This window comes from Penicillium vulpinum, assembly GCF_028829585.1.
Source record: "Penicillium vulpinum strain IBT 29486 chromosome Unknown utg000001l_segment0_segment0, whole genome shotgun sequence".
Lineage (NCBI taxonomy): Eukaryota > Fungi > Ascomycota > Eurotiomycetes > Eurotiales > Aspergillaceae > Penicillium > Penicillium vulpinum.
The window spans coordinates 2,681,205-2,697,110 of record NW_026643241.1 but is presented as its reverse complement, the minus strand read 5'-3'; the positions used below and the strand labels follow the sequence as shown (position 1 = coordinate 2,697,110).

Below are 15,906 nucleotides of genomic sequence, written 5' to 3'. Positions count from 1 at the left end.
GAAGATAGGCTAGCAGCAACAAAAAGACACCTTCTGTAAGAAGTCTAACCAAAATGAAGAGGAAGAAGAGGAAGAGCAAGGGGGGAGAAGAAAGGAGATGCAGCCCAAAAAAGATGAGAAGCACAGAGAGATTCAAGTTCAGAAGAAGGGCATGACATCGCAAGAGACGTCAGGCCTGATCGGGCCTAGCTCAGGCGGTGAGGCTGTCTATCCCAGGCGGTGAAGCCATTTCTGCCAGGATTGGGCCTAGAATTGTTTTCTAACATTGAAGGTTACTTGATTTGGTTAGTGTCTAGCCCTGGAGCGAACTAAATATTGACAACAAGAATAGTAGACTGCTCATGCGGCCTCTGTCCTTGACGACGTAGGTATATTTGGTCAAAGATGATTCATATTTGGGAATTTATATATAAGCACACTCCGATGTGTTTTTAGAAGGTCTTTTATATAAAATATTGAGGTTATGTTCAATGGTTTCTTGCTTTTTGGTAAATTCGAGGTTACGCCCTAATAAGCACACCGAGTGCTCTGGTATCCGGAAGTATACATGCATTTTTCTTGCACATTCTGCAAGCTGGTGCCACCGAGTAGTGAACTCGATGATCATGGATATCTGAAATATCGTACAAATATTGAAAATTATGGCCCAAAGTCGCGCTTGAGGTCATAGGGCAGACCACGGTCGGAGTTTGATTCCAATGCTACCTCGATTGCAGGCAGATCATTGACAGGTATCAGAATTTTACTGGTCCATTTGTGTATGAGACAATTGAACGGTCCTGTAGGAAGACCGCAGATGATACTCCACGAACCGCAGATGAATAACTTAGTCAAACGTGGTCTTCTGACCTTGGGCCTCAACGATGGCACCACTGAGCTTCTGGACGGTTTCCTTGGAGTAGCGAGATTCATCGATGGGTTCAGGTCTTTTCTTGTTGTGTCGGGGTCTTTCTCGTGATTCGCCATCGACCTCGGTGATAGAGGGTTCATCCTTCTTCTCGGCATCCTTTCCAAAGCGCTTCTTGTATCGCACAGACGCTTCTTCGGCAAACTCCATTCGCATACGGCGACCCATGAGTTGGTTCACCCAAACCCTTTGCATCCGGGGCTTTAGATTCTTTGACTTCTTCTTCTTCGTCTTCTCCGATGCCGAGTCGGAATCAGAATCACTGTCAGAGGAATCCTCTTCCTCGTCATCCTCCTTGATTAACATGAATCCTCTCACCGCTGCTTCTGCGGCAGCGAGTTCTTCGAACTCCACCCACGCATAACCCTTGCATTTTCCTGTGTCTTGGAAAGTCGCCATATGCACGTTGGTAACAGTCCCGCATTTGGCGAAATTTTCCTCCAGGTTTTCCTTGGTCACATCGAAGCTCAGGTTGCCGACAAAGACTCGCTTGGAAGGAGGGTGGCCAGATCTGGCCGCGGCATTTTCTTGGGTCTCGGATTTCTCAGGGCGACCTTCATAGCTGTTTGCATCCTTAATGAGCACGCGGCGGCCGGCCATGAGCTGCTCGCTTAGGCCAATTGCTTCTTGCAAAGACTTCTTGTCGGTAAAGTCAACGTAAGCAAAGCCTTTGTTCTGCGACCTTCCAAATCTTTCAGGGCCCTTGGGGAGATGAATTCGAGTGATATCTGACTCGGAGATGTCAGAGTTGACTGTGAAGAACATGCGCAACTCTTCAGTGGTCACTGCGAACGATAGGTTTCCAATCCAGATACCATATTTGGACCGCTTCCCCTCTGTTTCAGCTTCTTTCGATTGGGGTTTGCCGGACTTGCCGGACTTGGGTTTTTCATCATCGCCCGCATCGCCTCCTTTATTCTTTTTCGCTTTGCGCAAAGCCTTTTTTGAGACTGGCTCGGGTGCAGAGACATCGATTTCAAGCTCGGGGCCATCCTGCAGCTTGCGCTTCTTTTGACTGACTTCAGTAGGTTCTGGCATGGTGCGAAAGATTTAAATTGTGATTACTAAATAATAGTCAATCAGAAGTCTGAGATAGTTCTCACAGGAAATCAGATCGACAATAATTTAATTTTTTTTTACGGCGGCCAGGACCCGCCTCCCACGCAGCCCGGATCCGCTTCTTGGCACGAACGCGCAGGGTGACCACATCCCCCTTCATCTCTTCTGAACTTCTTTCTGCCATATCACCATGGCAGAACCAAACGACGGCCCTTTTACCGCAGAAAGTTTGCCAAATGTGCCACCTTCTGTACAGGCTCCTGCAAAGCAATCAGTCCGGTCCTTCAAGTACGAGTCCTCACAATCAGCCCACCAGACAATGCTGACTTTCTCTCTTTTCTCTTTAGAAAGAAATATGCCAAGCTGAAAGTCAAGTTCGAGTTAGGAACTCGAGAGAATGAGAGCTTGATTCGGGAAGAGTTGCGCATAGAAGACCTGTCCAAGCGCATTCAGGAGCAAAATGAGTACGGGACTTCCAAATCCCCCTGTATGAATAATCGCTAATTTCTCGGTGCTAGTCAATTGCTGGAGGTTCTCCTTGAGTTCAACGAAAGCCTACATGTTTCTCCCGACGTGCGATTCGATCTGAGCATGCCAACCGACCCTCCCTTGCTACCAACCCCCGAGCAGGAAATTGTACCTTTGATCAACGATGCAACACTCGCGAAACAAGCATGGAAGGAAGCCAAAGCCGGCTTGGCTGCTGGTAGCATTGATACGAGTGCTTATCGTATGATTGAAGATAACATCAAACGAAACAAGGCGTTTGCCCCAGCCCAGCAGTATAGCTCCCTGTCACAGACCCATCACATCACTCCAGAAATTGTTGAAAAGAAGCCTGACAATGATTGTGAACGCAAACTTGGATACTTTACACCCGAGCACGAGACTGAGTACTACCTCGCCTTAGACGCTAAGCTAGGCGATGAAGCGGCTGCTACGCAGCTTGCACGCATTCCAGATCGTCCCACGTTTGCGGAACGTGAGCGTGATCTTTCTATGCGAAATCCCGCATCGGTATACAATTGGTTGCGTCGCAACCAACCCCAGACCTTGCAGGATAATGAGATTGCTTCTGAAAAGTCTGCATCACGTCCTTCCAATCAACGATCTTCCAAGCGAGCGCCGGCTCAGCGCAAAGACGAGGATATGTATGACGAGGATGGAACAGAGGCCCAGCCTACCCCCAAGAACAAGCGCAAGCGTGAAGAGGACACTGGTTATAGGCCCAAGGGCGGTAGCAGCCGGTCGAAAAAGAAGAAGGAAGAGCCTACTTCGAATCCAAGCAAAGTGACCAAAAAGCCTTGAGCAAGCAGTTTGCTTTATAAAGGGAACTCATTTTGTGTATTAATACTGGCGTTGGATTTATTCACTGGCTTCAAATGTGATGATTGATCATTGGCCTTGTGGAATTTTAAATATAGTTATATGAATATGTAGTCTCTATGAGATTTCTAGGTAGCTCCAATCCAGATTTTGTATTTTCTCTTGTCAATATCCTTCGAAGTCCATGGTTATAGTGGAGCTATCATGTGACCTGGATTTTCTTCTCTCTGGCAACCCATACGCTCTCCACTCCCATTTTGAAGTCAACTGCAATCAATCACAGACAACATCTTTTGCAATGGCAATTACTATTCTTCCCCCAGTGGTGGAGGATGCCCGTCCCTATGAAGTCAATTCAGATGACTCCATGTCCATGGACTCCGAGGACGACGTCGAAATGACTGGCATCTCTCGGCCTCACAAGCGACCCCGTTTACAAGGAAACTCGAATATTGGCACAGGAATTGTCACACCAGGAGAAGTGGTCACAGATGATCCACAATGGATGAGGTTGGTGCGACCTTGAAAACTGCGCCAAAACAGAAACACGGGGCTCATATCCTCATTTTTTCAACACTAACAATCTACAGAGGTCACGGCACCTATATGAACCCGCTCTCGACATCTATTATTGCCACCGTTGCCGGCACAGTTCAAAAGACAAATAAGCTACTTTCTGTTCACCCTCTGCGCGCCCGCTATACCCCGGAGATTGGAGATCTGGTCGTTGGCCGCATTGTCGAAGTGCAATCACGACGGTGGAAGGTCGACGTCGCCGCGCCACTACTCGCACAGCTCCCTCTTTCCGCAATCAACCTTCCAGGCGGTATTCTACGTCGACGAACAAGCGCCGATGAGCTCCAGATCAGAACATTTTTCAGTGAAGGTGACCTCGTAGTTGCCGAAGTGCAGAGCGTGCACCAGGATGGGTCGGCGTCACTACACACACGGTCCTTGAAGTACGGGAAGCTACGCAACGGCGTGTTCCTTGCCGTTACAGGAACAGGAGGCAGCGCAGCGTCTACCTCTAGCGTTAAGGGTGGTGTTGGGGCTGCGACTTCGTCTTCAGGCAGCGCCTTGGCTGCTCCTGGGGGATCTGGTACTGGCGGTGTAGTGCGGTCTCGTCGACAAGTGTGGACAGTTCCCACTGCCAATGGTGGTGGCGAGGTGAATATCATCCTTGGAGTGAATGGGTACATCTATATCTCCAAGCATACCGATGGGGCAGATGCCTCGTCCACCGGGAATGTCTCCATCACGCGCATGGAAGAAATGGTGTCGAGTACAATCTACTCTAGCCAGAACGACGATATCCCGCCACAGACCCGTCGGGAGATTGCACGGTTGGCACAGTGTATTCGAGTTTTAGTACAGAGCGGAGTACGTGTGGATGAAGAGACGGTTATGGGTGCCTACAATGCTAGTCTGCAGGTGGATCTGGAAATTGGGGACGATGAAGACGAGGAAGATGAATGGCGACAGGAAGGTCGTGAGTATCTGGAGGGCGCCAAGGCGCAACAGATCCTCGAGTTGGTGAAAACGCAGCTGTAGCAGGTTCTAACTACTAGGATGTATGATAATGATACCCCTCAAACAAAGATCTAAGGGAACAATTAGCAGGCGTAATGTCAAAGTCCATGTCCAAATCACAGTATGAAAACTATTAGTCATAGCAGATTCACTATTTGAACGTCTCTTATATCTAAAGTAAGTAGATGGTGGTATTTGATCTTAGATCGGCTTTCATAGCTTCATAATCTGTAAGTGTTGGAAGTGGAAGCCTCTGTGTAAGTGCACCTATAAGCAATTCAAAATTTAGGGATCAGATTTGGCCAACCAAGTCGCTGTATTTTGTTATGACTCGATATTTTATGCAGATTTATGTGTTGATGAACAATAATGAGGATGAATAGTTCTCTCAAAGAGAAATAGCTAGAATATTATAGTTCGCCTAGGCAGTCAATAGCACAATAACATGAATAATGATCTGAACAATAACCAGAACAATAGCATCAATAGATATCTGATTGGTGGAAAGGAACAAATAAATCTGATAGGCTTACATACGCAGTCACGAGCCTACCTTGTAAACGTTTAGCATTCTATTGTTCCTTTGTTCTTCTATTCTTCTCTTCCCTCCCTTTCTCACTGTACTCGAATCTTGAGAACATGCCAAATTACTTACTTCTTTCTCTTCTAATTTTCGACTATTGTTTAGTACCCATAGGTTAATCTTTTATTGGCTTGATCCTTTTTCGATTACTTTGACCCCACACTGGGTTCCAATCTACTCCATCTCTTTCAAGGACTCTCTTCTATCTATCATCTCATACTTCAACATGCCCGATCTACGTCGCCAGGTCTTGGAGAGTGGCAAGACTGTCTCACGCAAGGCAGCTTCCCGTGAAGCATCCCGCAACAACTCCCCCGCTAGTTCGAAGCCAGCCTCGCGTCAGGGCTCTCGCAATACGAGTAGAGCTCCTTCGGATGAAGAAGATTCTGGATTTCTCTCTGATGAAACATCTATGAGGTAAGTGACGTATAACCCCTTGCACTTTTTCTTTTCTTTTTTTTTCCCGAGGTTTTTTTTTTGTATCTTCACATGGTCCCCACTCCCGTGGCGGGATGATGTCACCAATGATGTCGGCAAGTTTTATAATCAAGGCACTAACCAAAGTGGGAATAGCATCGGATCTCTTGACGATGAGAATCCCGAACAAGATAATCCCGATTGGGAACATGACCTTAGCCAGCGCATACAAGAAATCCTCGATCGCAAGCGCAGCAGTGTTCAAGGCCGCGAAGATGCCCTGCAAGCATTCTGCCGCCTGACCAAATATCACTACACAGTGGAAGAAATTCATGGTGCCGTCCCAGACCTACTGGCAGCATTTGAGCGAAGCGTCCGCACCGAGGTCAGTGTGCGCGAAGCAACTCTAGGTTTGCGCGCTATCGAATTGCTTGCCATCTCCGCTTTCGATGGCACTGTTTACGAAAATACCGAGCCCTTCCTTACCCGCACCATCCGCGACTCCACCTCCCCTCTTGTCAAAACAGCCGCTATTCACTGCCTCGGGGCATGCACTATCTTCGGAGGTGCCGGTGAAGATGGCATCCTTGAACATATGGGTTATCTCCTGGATATCATCGCCTCTGACGGCCAATCCATCGATGCCACGGACGACCCCTCCATTGTGACCGCCGCGCTCCAGCAATGGGGATTCCTCGCCACCGAAGTTGATGATTTTGAGGAAGAAAGCGAAGAAGCAGTCCAGATCTTCATGGATCAGCTCGACAGCTCTGATTCAAACGTGCAGATCGCAGCAGGCGAGAACATCGCCCTACTCTATGAGAAGAGCTACACCCCCCAAGAGGAAGAGGAAGACGAAGAGAGCACAGATTTAAACGAGGACAGCGACGAGCACGAGCATGATGCCACGTCCGGTCCCAAGCTCGTGAAACGATACAACGCTTACCACAACACTCCGGAGCTGGAGAGTCAGCTTCAGAACCTGGCTACCATCCACGGCAAGCAGATCAGCAAGCGTGACAAGAAATCACTCCACAGCAATTTTGCATCCATCCTCACCACTGTAGGGAACCCACGTCGCGGTCCTCGCTATAATACCGCTATCAACCAGAACACCAATCGCCATTACGGCAGCACTCTCACTGTCAAGATTGGCCGCCACGGAGTCATGGCTATCGACCGCTGGTGGAAGTGGGTACGACTCAATGCTCTGCGCCGCATACTGCAAGGCGGCTTTTCCGAACATTATTTCCAAGGTAACCGTGCCGTCCTCAACAGCCTTCCTGTCATGATGCGCATGGCAGACCAGGGTCATGGCTCGATGGACCGCCAAGGTGCACGCAAGGCAGCCAAATTTCGCAACGCGCGTCGCTGGACTACTCATCAGTCTGATGATGAGGAGTAAATGAGCGCCTTGCATGCTCACGCCGGTGGTGGCTCGTAATCGAATGATGCATAAAGAGAAGGAATCAGATCCTTTTTAGTCTTTTAATTGGACATGGGATACAACAGCGTAGGGTTTAATACCACTGTGGATAAAGGATATCAGTTTCGCATAAGCCTCAGTTTATGAGCTTTATTTTCAGTTTCTCTCTTTGTTGTTTCTCTGCCTTTCTGTTGGCTTTTGTCCTTGTCTTTATCCGCTTGACTTGCTTTTCATGATTCAATACTCAGGCATTTGTGCCTACATGGACAACGAAATGACACTATACATCAAGCACTGTTACAATATTCAGATATTCATAAACTGTTCAGGAGAACAAAAGATCCAAAGAAGAAAAAGTCCGTATTTATGTTTATATGGAGTGAAGAAGGTCCCGCCCAAACACCTCGCCCACAGAGCGAAGCCCCATCCCTCCTTGATAATCTTAGTCTTGCGTGTCCAATAGGATAATATAATAATCAACAAAACAACCAAAAAAAGGCTAACCAACATCAACAACCGTCCGGTCTAACTTTTAAACCTCAAATACAGGCACGACATTAGACCAGCTCCCCCTAGCCCTCTCGTCCCAATATCCATCCTTCCCACCCTTAAGCCGCCAAGCAACTTCCCCATCAGAGTCATCACTAATCTGCGTGAACCAGCGTGGAACCCAACTCTCCCCAGCATTTTCCATATCGCGTCTGCGCGCACGCTGTCCCTCCTCCAGCTGCACCTTCACCTCCTCTGCACGGTCGAGGTCACCGTCTTCCAGCGCTCGCTGGTCAGGACGCAGACGTGAGTCCGTGGCAGGCAAATGCTTATCCTCAATTGAGGTGATTTCATTCAGCGTGGCCGCAAAGGAAGTGAGACCGTAGTGTTTCGGCGCAGAGGGGACAAGCGTGCTAACGGTCCAGATAGTGTTGCCGGTGGGGTTACCGTCGCGGGTGAGGATCAGCGAGGAGGGCCAGGAGCCGGATAAGCCAAGGGTTAAGGGGTTATTGTTTGCGTCAACCGCGCGGGTGGAGACTTCCTCACTACGGCCGGAGAACATGCCGCCGGCTTTGAAGGTTGAGATGGAGCGGTGACCTGAGGACTCGTTTGTCACAGCTAGCTCGCCGACGGGCTCAACGTATTTCTCGCCTGCGATGATGTTGCGCAGGAAGGATGTTGCGGGTGTCCAGCTGTAGCGGTCGCCTGTGCTGTGTAGGGTAATACGGACACGGCCTTCGGTTGTGATCTCGGCGGATTTGCCCCAGAATTTCTGGCTGGGCATTGGGGACTGCGAGAGGCTCCATTCTTTGCTGTCGGCTTGGTAGGCTAGTTGCACAGGTCGGTGTGAGACCTTCTCTGCGATGAAGCGGAAGCCTCGGTCTTCGCGAACGAGCTCGTAGGTCTCGCCTAGCATTGGGTTGAATGGTTTGCGGATGGAGCGCTCGCGGACGCGGTTGCTTGAGAGGGAGGATATCGCGAAGGCGGTTACATACATTAGGCGTTCGATGGGGTCGGTCGATTGGGTGGCGCGGTCAAGTAGATTCGAGTACTCTAGGACCTCGGCGGCGCGTTGCAGGAGAGACATGGGCTCGTTTGCAGACACAGGCATCGAGATCGTGGATAAGTCCTTCCCGACGTTCTTGCGCAAGAACCCAATCAAGCTGGGTGGCAGGACTGTTGGGGCGAGAATGTTCGCGCGGCGTTGTACGGGATCTAGTGGCAGCGGAATCAATGATTTAGGTTTGACTGGAAACAGGCCTGATGCGCTGCCGCTTTCTTGGCGAGTTGCTGCCGCGTCGGATTCACCATCGCTGTCAGAGGGAGCGTCATCCTCGACTTCCTCGGCAGCAGAGCTAGGCCCGCCCTCTTCGGGCCCTTCGTCGTCGCTGTCACGGATGGTCAGGAGTGGAGACTTATCACCACCTCCATCTGTTGCATCAAAGAATTCTTGCGACATGTCAGACTCCATGCTCCGCCGGGGAACCATAGCTGGCTGAGGCGGGTGCCGTCGCTCCTTGCTCTCGGTAATCAACGTGGAGAACTCAGAGACCGCATTGTCAAGATCGCGTAGTACCGCTATTAAATGGTCATGTATCTCATCCATGGGATCTGTGTGACTTGTGATACTGCCGGGCTTCCCCTTACTGTCAGTAGCAGGCACCACAAGCTGCGAGGAACTGGAGTTCGTAGTTGTGGCCGGTGGGCGCTTGCCGGTGGCTTGCGACTGTCCACTTGTCTTGCGCTTCCAGAACGACCGCTTGGTCTCTGTCTCACTGGGGGCAGTCTCACGAACACCGGGCTCAAGACTAAGAGACCGACCACGCGAACGAGGCCGGTCAACAGGAGTTGGGAGCGGCGAGGCGAGATACTTAGGATCTGTATCCTTGGCAAGCCGGCGTATCGCATCTCGCGATCCGGAAATATGGCCGACAAGGCTCTCAACGCGGGTCCATTCACTTTCCTCTGCTGGGGAGGGCTGTAATGGAGCATAAAGCCGCAGCTCCGGAGGTGCGGCTAGGTTTTTGTCCTTGGAAGCTTCCTTGGAGGAAGCTCTCTCAAGGGCACGCTTCCACGCGCCAAATTCATGCTCGTTACTGGCACGCAAATGCCAGATCTCAGCACCAGAGTCAATAGAAATCTCACGGGACTTTTCATTGGTCGCAACGGCAGCTAGCGACAGCGGGATCGCGCCTCGCAGTGCAGACGAGTTGCGGTCATGATAATATGACAGCGTGCACGAAATAAAGTCCAGTGAAAAGAACCGGCGTGCCCAGCCCTGGTGACGCTTTCGTCGCCGCTTCTGCAACAGTCCGGTGTGGACATTTTGGTTTGACACGTCGACGTGCTGCGAGTTGAGTGTGGCTCGACTGTTGCCTCGTCGGCGAGTCCTGGGCTGCGGCAGCGACTCAGTCGATGCCCCTTGCTGAGAACGTGAGGTGGCAATCGATGCAGAGCTATGTGGCTGAAGGCCGGTCGGATAGGTGAGGAGGACAAGTGTCAAGGTTTTAGAGATTTGTTTGGAGAATGTATTATCAAAAACGAGCGCATAGTTGCCCCCTTCGCTGAACGGTACATCGTAAGTCCCTTGGGTAATCTTATCTGCCTCACACTTGCCCGTCCATTTGATTGGTTTGAGCCCAATACCCGTTAGCTTCTCGATAACGGCAGATTGTTGTTGCCGTGCGCCGGCGGCCGTCGTTGTTGCGGGGAGGTTCTCGGTGGAATCGGTGCTCTGGGAATCGGAGGCAGGAATATGGGAGCTCAGAGCTGAGGATTGGCCTGGGTGTTTGAAAATGCCAAAGTTGACGGACTTCTTGTGAGGTTGAATACTCCAAGAGATGGTATGGTTGGCGCTGACATTGATCCAGCGTACAAAATAAGACTAGAGATATTAGTTGAGACCTAGACTTTTGCTGTAACAAACTCTACCTTGCTGTGAATCTCCAGCTCTTCCATGGCCGCCATAATTGCACAGTGAGGGGTTGAAAGAACCGCAATGTGTCCGTCGCGGTCCGGGTGCGGCTGAATGTGGCGATGCGGGGAACAAGCCACACTATACAACTGATGTCACAGGAACATACGGGAATTGGGGATTTGATTAAGAGAGGAAATATAAGATGAAGCAAGAAAAAAAAAGCAAGAAGTGACAAGAAAACAGGAGAGGGGAAAGAGTGGAACACATTGAAACCGAGGTCGATGATCACATGGTAGATCTTGTGCCTTCAGATGTCTCTCTTCACTCTTTCAATTTATGTATACAGCCGCCTATACAGTCTCGAGCTAGGTTATCGCTTGAAATTCATTGATATTGGTTACATGCCCGATGCTAAAGGTGTATCGAATTAAAAAAAAAAAAAAAAAAAAAAAGGTAACTCCATCCCATCTTTTCTGGGATTTTGGGATTTTTGGAATGATAGATGATAGTACACTGTACAGACGAGAAACACTCACACTCATCTCCGGCCGCCCTTGTTCATGTTGCTGAACATCAGCTTGAAGCCATTACACAGAGCATGCATGTCCGGGTAGGGGTTCTTCTGCAGTTCGTAGCCCTGTGGAATCACCTTGACCGGCCAGTTCTGAAGTCGCGCATGCTCGCCTGCCTTGAAGCAAAGGAAAAAGTAACCGGGATATTTGGCATTGATGCAGAATGCATATGCCGAGCGGCGAGGATTGGCCTTGGTATAAGTCTCGAGCCATTGATCTATTGGATGTTAGTTGGATGCTAGTTGGATGGACAAATTGTCAAGAAAACATACCCGTCTCAGTCTTATTGCCCTCTTGAAATTTCTCATGCAGCACCATCTCGCTCACTTTCTTAGCCATCGCTTTAACATGATTGACGATCAGGTCATCCAGGTCACTGTATGTATACCGACCACCGACCTTGAGGACACGGCCGACAGAGAACTCGTTCTCTTTGTCCAGCTCGAGAACATCAATGTGCTGGTACACACCTTGCGCCACCTTCCAAGTGACAGCCAAGTGGTCGTGGCCTCGGGAGGACGGGCGAATAACAACATCGCCTGGGCTTTGAGAGCCTAGGAACTCCTCGGCCTGGGTGGAGTTGAACGGCCGGAAAAGTGGGTGCTTGATGACACGCATGGCTTGGCCGCCACGCTGCGTCTTCTCCTGCAGCGACTCCTTATCGGCTCGTTCCTGTTGTTCATCCCAATCGCCGAAGCCGTGGTCCTGGTTTCGGCGAGCTGGATGGCTGACTTGATCCTCGCGCAGAGAGGCGTTGCAAGAGAAACCCTTGCGGTTCAAGAACAAGATCTTGGCCGGCACAGTCTGATGAACTTGGTATGCGTTGCGTACAGGAATATCGTAGGGGACACCGAGTTCGGTCTCGGCCACAAGCACATCAACTCCGCAATCCAATTTGGCCTCAATGTGATCTTCAAATACCCGCTTGATGGCAATGGGCACCACCATACCAGGTATTAAAGAGTCGGGTGTCTCGCCAGTAAGCATCGTGAAAATATCGTCAGTGCTGAGGAAGACGTAGTGCTTGCGCAATTCCTCGTAGGGTTGTTGCAACTCGGCTCGGATCGTCTCGAGGGTGGCACGCTTGCGTTGGTTGAGATTTCTCTCGAGCTGCTCTGCATACTCCTCTAGAATAAGATCGTTGACACGGTCCTGTGCCTCTTCCCGGAACAGTTTCCGCATGATAGCACCGGTGCCATTCTCATCAGTCTCGGCCTTGATATCTTCCTCGTCCAACTCCAGTGCATCAGCGGCCATTTTACGTGCAATATCATAGTCTTCAGGATGCACGCGGGTGTTGTCCAGTGGATCGGCATCGGGATCAGCATTTTCGAAGTCGATGTAGACGAAACTAGCACAGTTGTTCCAAACTTTGACACCCATAGCCGGGTATGTTGCGTTGACACCAAGCAATTCCACCCGGTTATTAACGACTCCGCCATTCATATTGACAATCTTGAGCAAGTGAGCCGCCTTTCGGGGACCAAGGCCGCAAACATACGGCAAGAGATTAGCTGTTGCCGTGTCGGCCACTGCCTCGTTGAGGTCAACGCCGACCAAGTTGACCATGTCCACCAAGGCGGTTTCCAGCTGCTTAAGAAGCAGGTCCTGGGAGACTAGTTGCTGGCCTGGTTTAAACTGGATGGAGACAATGTCACGGCCCAAAGACGCATATTCCTTGAGCGGGCTCTGCAGGTACCGGCCTAGAGCCACACAGTAATGAGTCAAAGGTCCAAATCCTGGATTGTCGCTTCTGGCGCGCGGGCTGTTGTGGTACAACCGGGCAACCTCGTCGTTGACAATGACAACCTCTAAGGGGTCGCTGATCTCCTCATCGTGGTCATTTGTATATGATGCACCACGCATGTCTTTTTGCTCGACAATTTCGGACAGAAGCTTGTACAAGCGGCGCGTCTCTGGCGTCATGCCTGAAACACCGATGACATCTGGTCGACGACGATCCATCAAATCCACAAAGGCGGCCAGGTTCTCACCGTCTGCAATGCCACGGCTCTCGTCTCCTACTGAAAGATCAATGAATTTGCCATTCTCCAAGACGCGGCCATCTTCTTCCGTGTAAGCCCAATGAATGGGGTCCCGGCCCACCTGACCAGATCCGGTGGAGAGAGTGAGAACACGGGGAACTGTGCCTAGGACCATGCCCTTGGGTTTGTAGGGGGCCTGGTCGAGACGTTGTGAGAACGCTTCGCGGCACTCCTTGGCCACATGGTTCTCACATTCCTGTCGAATGTTTTCCTTTACACTGCGATTGATCAACTTTTCCAGTTTGCCCAGGGCCAGATCCAGCACCTCACGGCGAACACGGTTCCAAGCATCAGCAAGTTCACTGTAGTTATCTGACTCAATATCGGCGTAGAGACGTGTGCGGAACTGGTCAAAGTTTTCAAACCGCACCCGGACATCAACGAGTCCTTCTTCCTCGGCCTTGAGCATGCGTAAGAACATCTCTGGGCGACGGGCGATGTCGCTTAGCTGCTGGTTCCGCAGATATTTGAATTCGGCGTACGGATGCTGCTCATCGATCCGGCGAAGTCCTTTCTCTGTGCGGAAGCAATCGACTACTCCGTTCATGTAGTATGCCTGACGCATCACCTTGCGCATTTTAGGACTGACAGCAAGCTCTTCAGCGAACATCGACTTGGCAGCTTTGAGGACATGCGAACTGTTGGAAAAGTCGTTGTCGACAAACTGATCTGCCATATCTTCGGGCTGCTCAGTGGGGTCTTCAGTGTATTGCCGGCGACCTTCTTTAGAGGCATTTTGAGCAAACGCATCCGCTGTGATGCCAAAAGCACGCACGAAACCATAAGCCTTGCCGTTCCGAACCCGCTCAAAGAAAGATCTGCCAGTGGCTTTTCGGCGTTGTGTTTCTCCAGTAGCCTCGCCATTGACCTGGGTGAGATCACGTAGCTGTGAGGAGTACTGGAAATGGATATAGTCCTGCACATCTTGGAGTTCCTCCATGGTCGCGGCTGCAGCAAGCTGATCCTCAACATTGGAATCATTCACGTTGAAGAGACTTTGCAGGTTATCGTATGTCTTTTTAATTGTACCACGCTTGTCGACCAAAGCGCGGAATTTGAGATCATGGTCGAAGATATCCCATAAATCGGTCATATTGAGGAGTTTCTCAGCGCGGATGCTGTATTGGGCAGAGTCGTCGTCGGGATCGGCACCATTGGCCATATCCTTGACAGCATGAATCATGTAATCCTTGCGATGCTGGAAAATGAAGGGCACTTCCCAATCGTCTGTGATCAGAAATTCCAACATCTTGGCGACGGAGCGCTGGAATGGTTCTCGCAATTCGGGATCCATGCGCTTTTTGAGCAACATCAAGTTTGAGATCCAGACTGCCTCCTCCCGGAATTGATCCTCGGTCAATGTCACATGCTTATAGGGCTTGCGAGCAACCTGATGGCGTTCGGGTTCATCGAGGAGACGAATTTCATTATCATCCTCAGTCAACATCCTCTCGGCCAGCTCGGACGGTTCAAAGACATCCTTCAAGTCTAGGTGACGTTCTTCGGTTTGTTTGTCGGCATCCTCTTGGTCTTCCATTTGCAGTGCAAAATCGTACTCTGTGCCATCACCGAATGCAGCGCGCATATCTTCAAGTGCATTTTCATCCAAGCCCGAGGTGTCAGTTGGAATCAAGCCGGTCTTATTGACTCTGGAGGCAGGCGCAACCCCAAGGTCATCCCGTTCGCGCTGAGCCTCGTCGTCGGAGAAGGTATCTTCTTCAATAAAGTCATCCATCTCATCGCGCAGACCACGGCGCTGGCCTGGTCTAGCATATTGTTGCGCTTCTTCCTCTTCGTCCGAGTTGAAAATATCATCGACCCCGTGAGATGGTTGGTGGCTCTCGCGATCCTTGCCGCGCTTCAAACGCTTAAACTTTGGCTAATACCACAGCATCAGAATATTGTCAATCCATGAGGCGTAGCTTACATACCTCAGTAGCTGGTCCGCGGTGCTGACTTGGGCCATGTCCAATGAGTTCCAGATCTTCTTCATCAAGGTGCTCTTCTTCGCGAGCAGTGCGTGGACGTTTCCTGTGTTTGCGAGCGGCGCGTTCTTCTTCCTCGTCCTCATCAACAATGAAACCTTCACGGACCTAAAAGTTCGTCAGCAAAGAGATATAGGCCGGTGAAGGCTCAAAACTGACAGCGCGAGCAGCCTCCTCGTCATCTTCTTCTTCGTCTTCCTCCTCGCTCGAGTCGTTGTAGTGGTTAGTGATGCCCGCACCCTGGCGGCCCTCGGCATCGTAGTCGTCAGCGACTTCCTCATCATCATCATCCATGATCGCCTCGCCCTCGATCAGGTCGCGAAGGCTCATTCTGAAGTGAAGATCCCTATTGCTAGGGACCGAGGAGAATACGGTTTGGGATGAAAAATTCAAGATACAATGGTGCAAATGCGACGCCAGGTAGTGCCCAGCTCGTTGGGACGGTCAAGAGTGAAACAGTGAGGGTAAAATTGAAGCAATAGTTGTCAAGAGGAAGAATCACGGCCATCGGCGAGGGAGGACGCGGGTGGCGGTGATTGGCTAGTCCTAGTGTGGCTAGACACTAGTCCTATTGAGTCCTATTGAGGCGGCCTGATTGTGGCTTGAGCAGTTAGTGTCACGTGCTATTCCCTTTTTGTGGTCATATATGG

At 50.5% G+C, this 15,906-nt stretch overlaps 6 protein-coding genes across 6 annotated transcripts; 3 read left to right on the top strand and 3 right to left on the bottom strand.

The window, feature by feature from the left end:
• Positions 1-826: 826 nt before the first annotated feature.
• N7479_001002 (putative RNA binding protein Rnp24) lies at positions 827-1,945 on the bottom strand (the record flags this gene model as incomplete). Its single annotated transcript, XM_057248700.1, has 1 exon — positions 827-1,945. The coding sequence occupies one exon, from the start codon at positions 1,943-1,945 to the stop codon at positions 827-829; it is 1,119 nt and encodes a 372-aa protein (XP_057113132.1).
• Positions 1,946-2,156: 211 nt separating this feature from the next.
• On the top strand, positions 2,157-3,274 carry N7479_001001 (uncharacterized protein; the record flags this gene model as incomplete). The annotated part of the gene is made up of 3 exons (XM_057248699.1): positions 2,157-2,254; positions 2,314-2,430; positions 2,485-3,274. The coding sequence occupies 3 exons, from the start codon at positions 2,157-2,159 to the stop codon at positions 3,272-3,274; spliced, it is 1,005 nt and encodes a 334-aa protein (XP_057113131.1).
• A 316-nt stretch (positions 3,275-3,590) lies between these two features.
• N7479_001000 (exosome non-catalytic core subunit RRP4) lies at positions 3,591-4,843 on the top strand (the record flags this gene model as incomplete). Its single annotated transcript, XM_057248698.1, has 2 exons — positions 3,591-3,802; positions 3,883-4,843. 2 exons carry the CDS (start codon positions 3,591-3,593, stop codon positions 4,841-4,843), a joined length of 1,173 nt encoding a protein of 390 aa, XP_057113130.1.
• A 788-nt stretch (positions 4,844-5,631) lies between these two features.
• Positions 5,632-7,227, top strand: N7479_000999 (IFRD domain-containing protein; the record flags this gene model as incomplete). Its single annotated transcript, XM_057248697.1, has 2 exons — positions 5,632-5,822; positions 5,979-7,227. The coding sequence occupies 2 exons, from the start codon at positions 5,632-5,634 to the stop codon at positions 7,225-7,227; spliced, it is 1,440 nt and encodes a 479-aa protein (XP_057113129.1).
• A 553-nt stretch (positions 7,228-7,780) lies between these two features.
• Positions 7,781-10,704, bottom strand: N7479_000998 (oxysterol-binding protein related protein OSH3; the record flags this gene model as incomplete). The annotated part of the gene is made up of 2 exons (XM_057248696.1): positions 7,781-10,621; positions 10,669-10,704. 2 exons carry the CDS (start codon positions 10,702-10,704, stop codon positions 7,781-7,783), a joined length of 2,877 nt encoding a protein of 958 aa, XP_057113128.1.
• Positions 10,705-11,192: 488 nt separating this feature from the next.
• On the bottom strand, positions 11,193-15,586 carry spt6 (chromatin-remodeling histone chaperone SPT6; the record flags this gene model as incomplete). Its single annotated transcript, XM_057248695.1, has 4 exons — positions 11,193-11,443; positions 11,499-15,150; positions 15,203-15,364; positions 15,416-15,586. The coding sequence occupies 4 exons, from the start codon at positions 15,584-15,586 to the stop codon at positions 11,193-11,195; spliced, it is 4,236 nt and encodes a 1,411-aa protein (XP_057113127.1).
• Between the last annotated feature and the right edge of the window lie 320 nt (positions 15,587-15,906).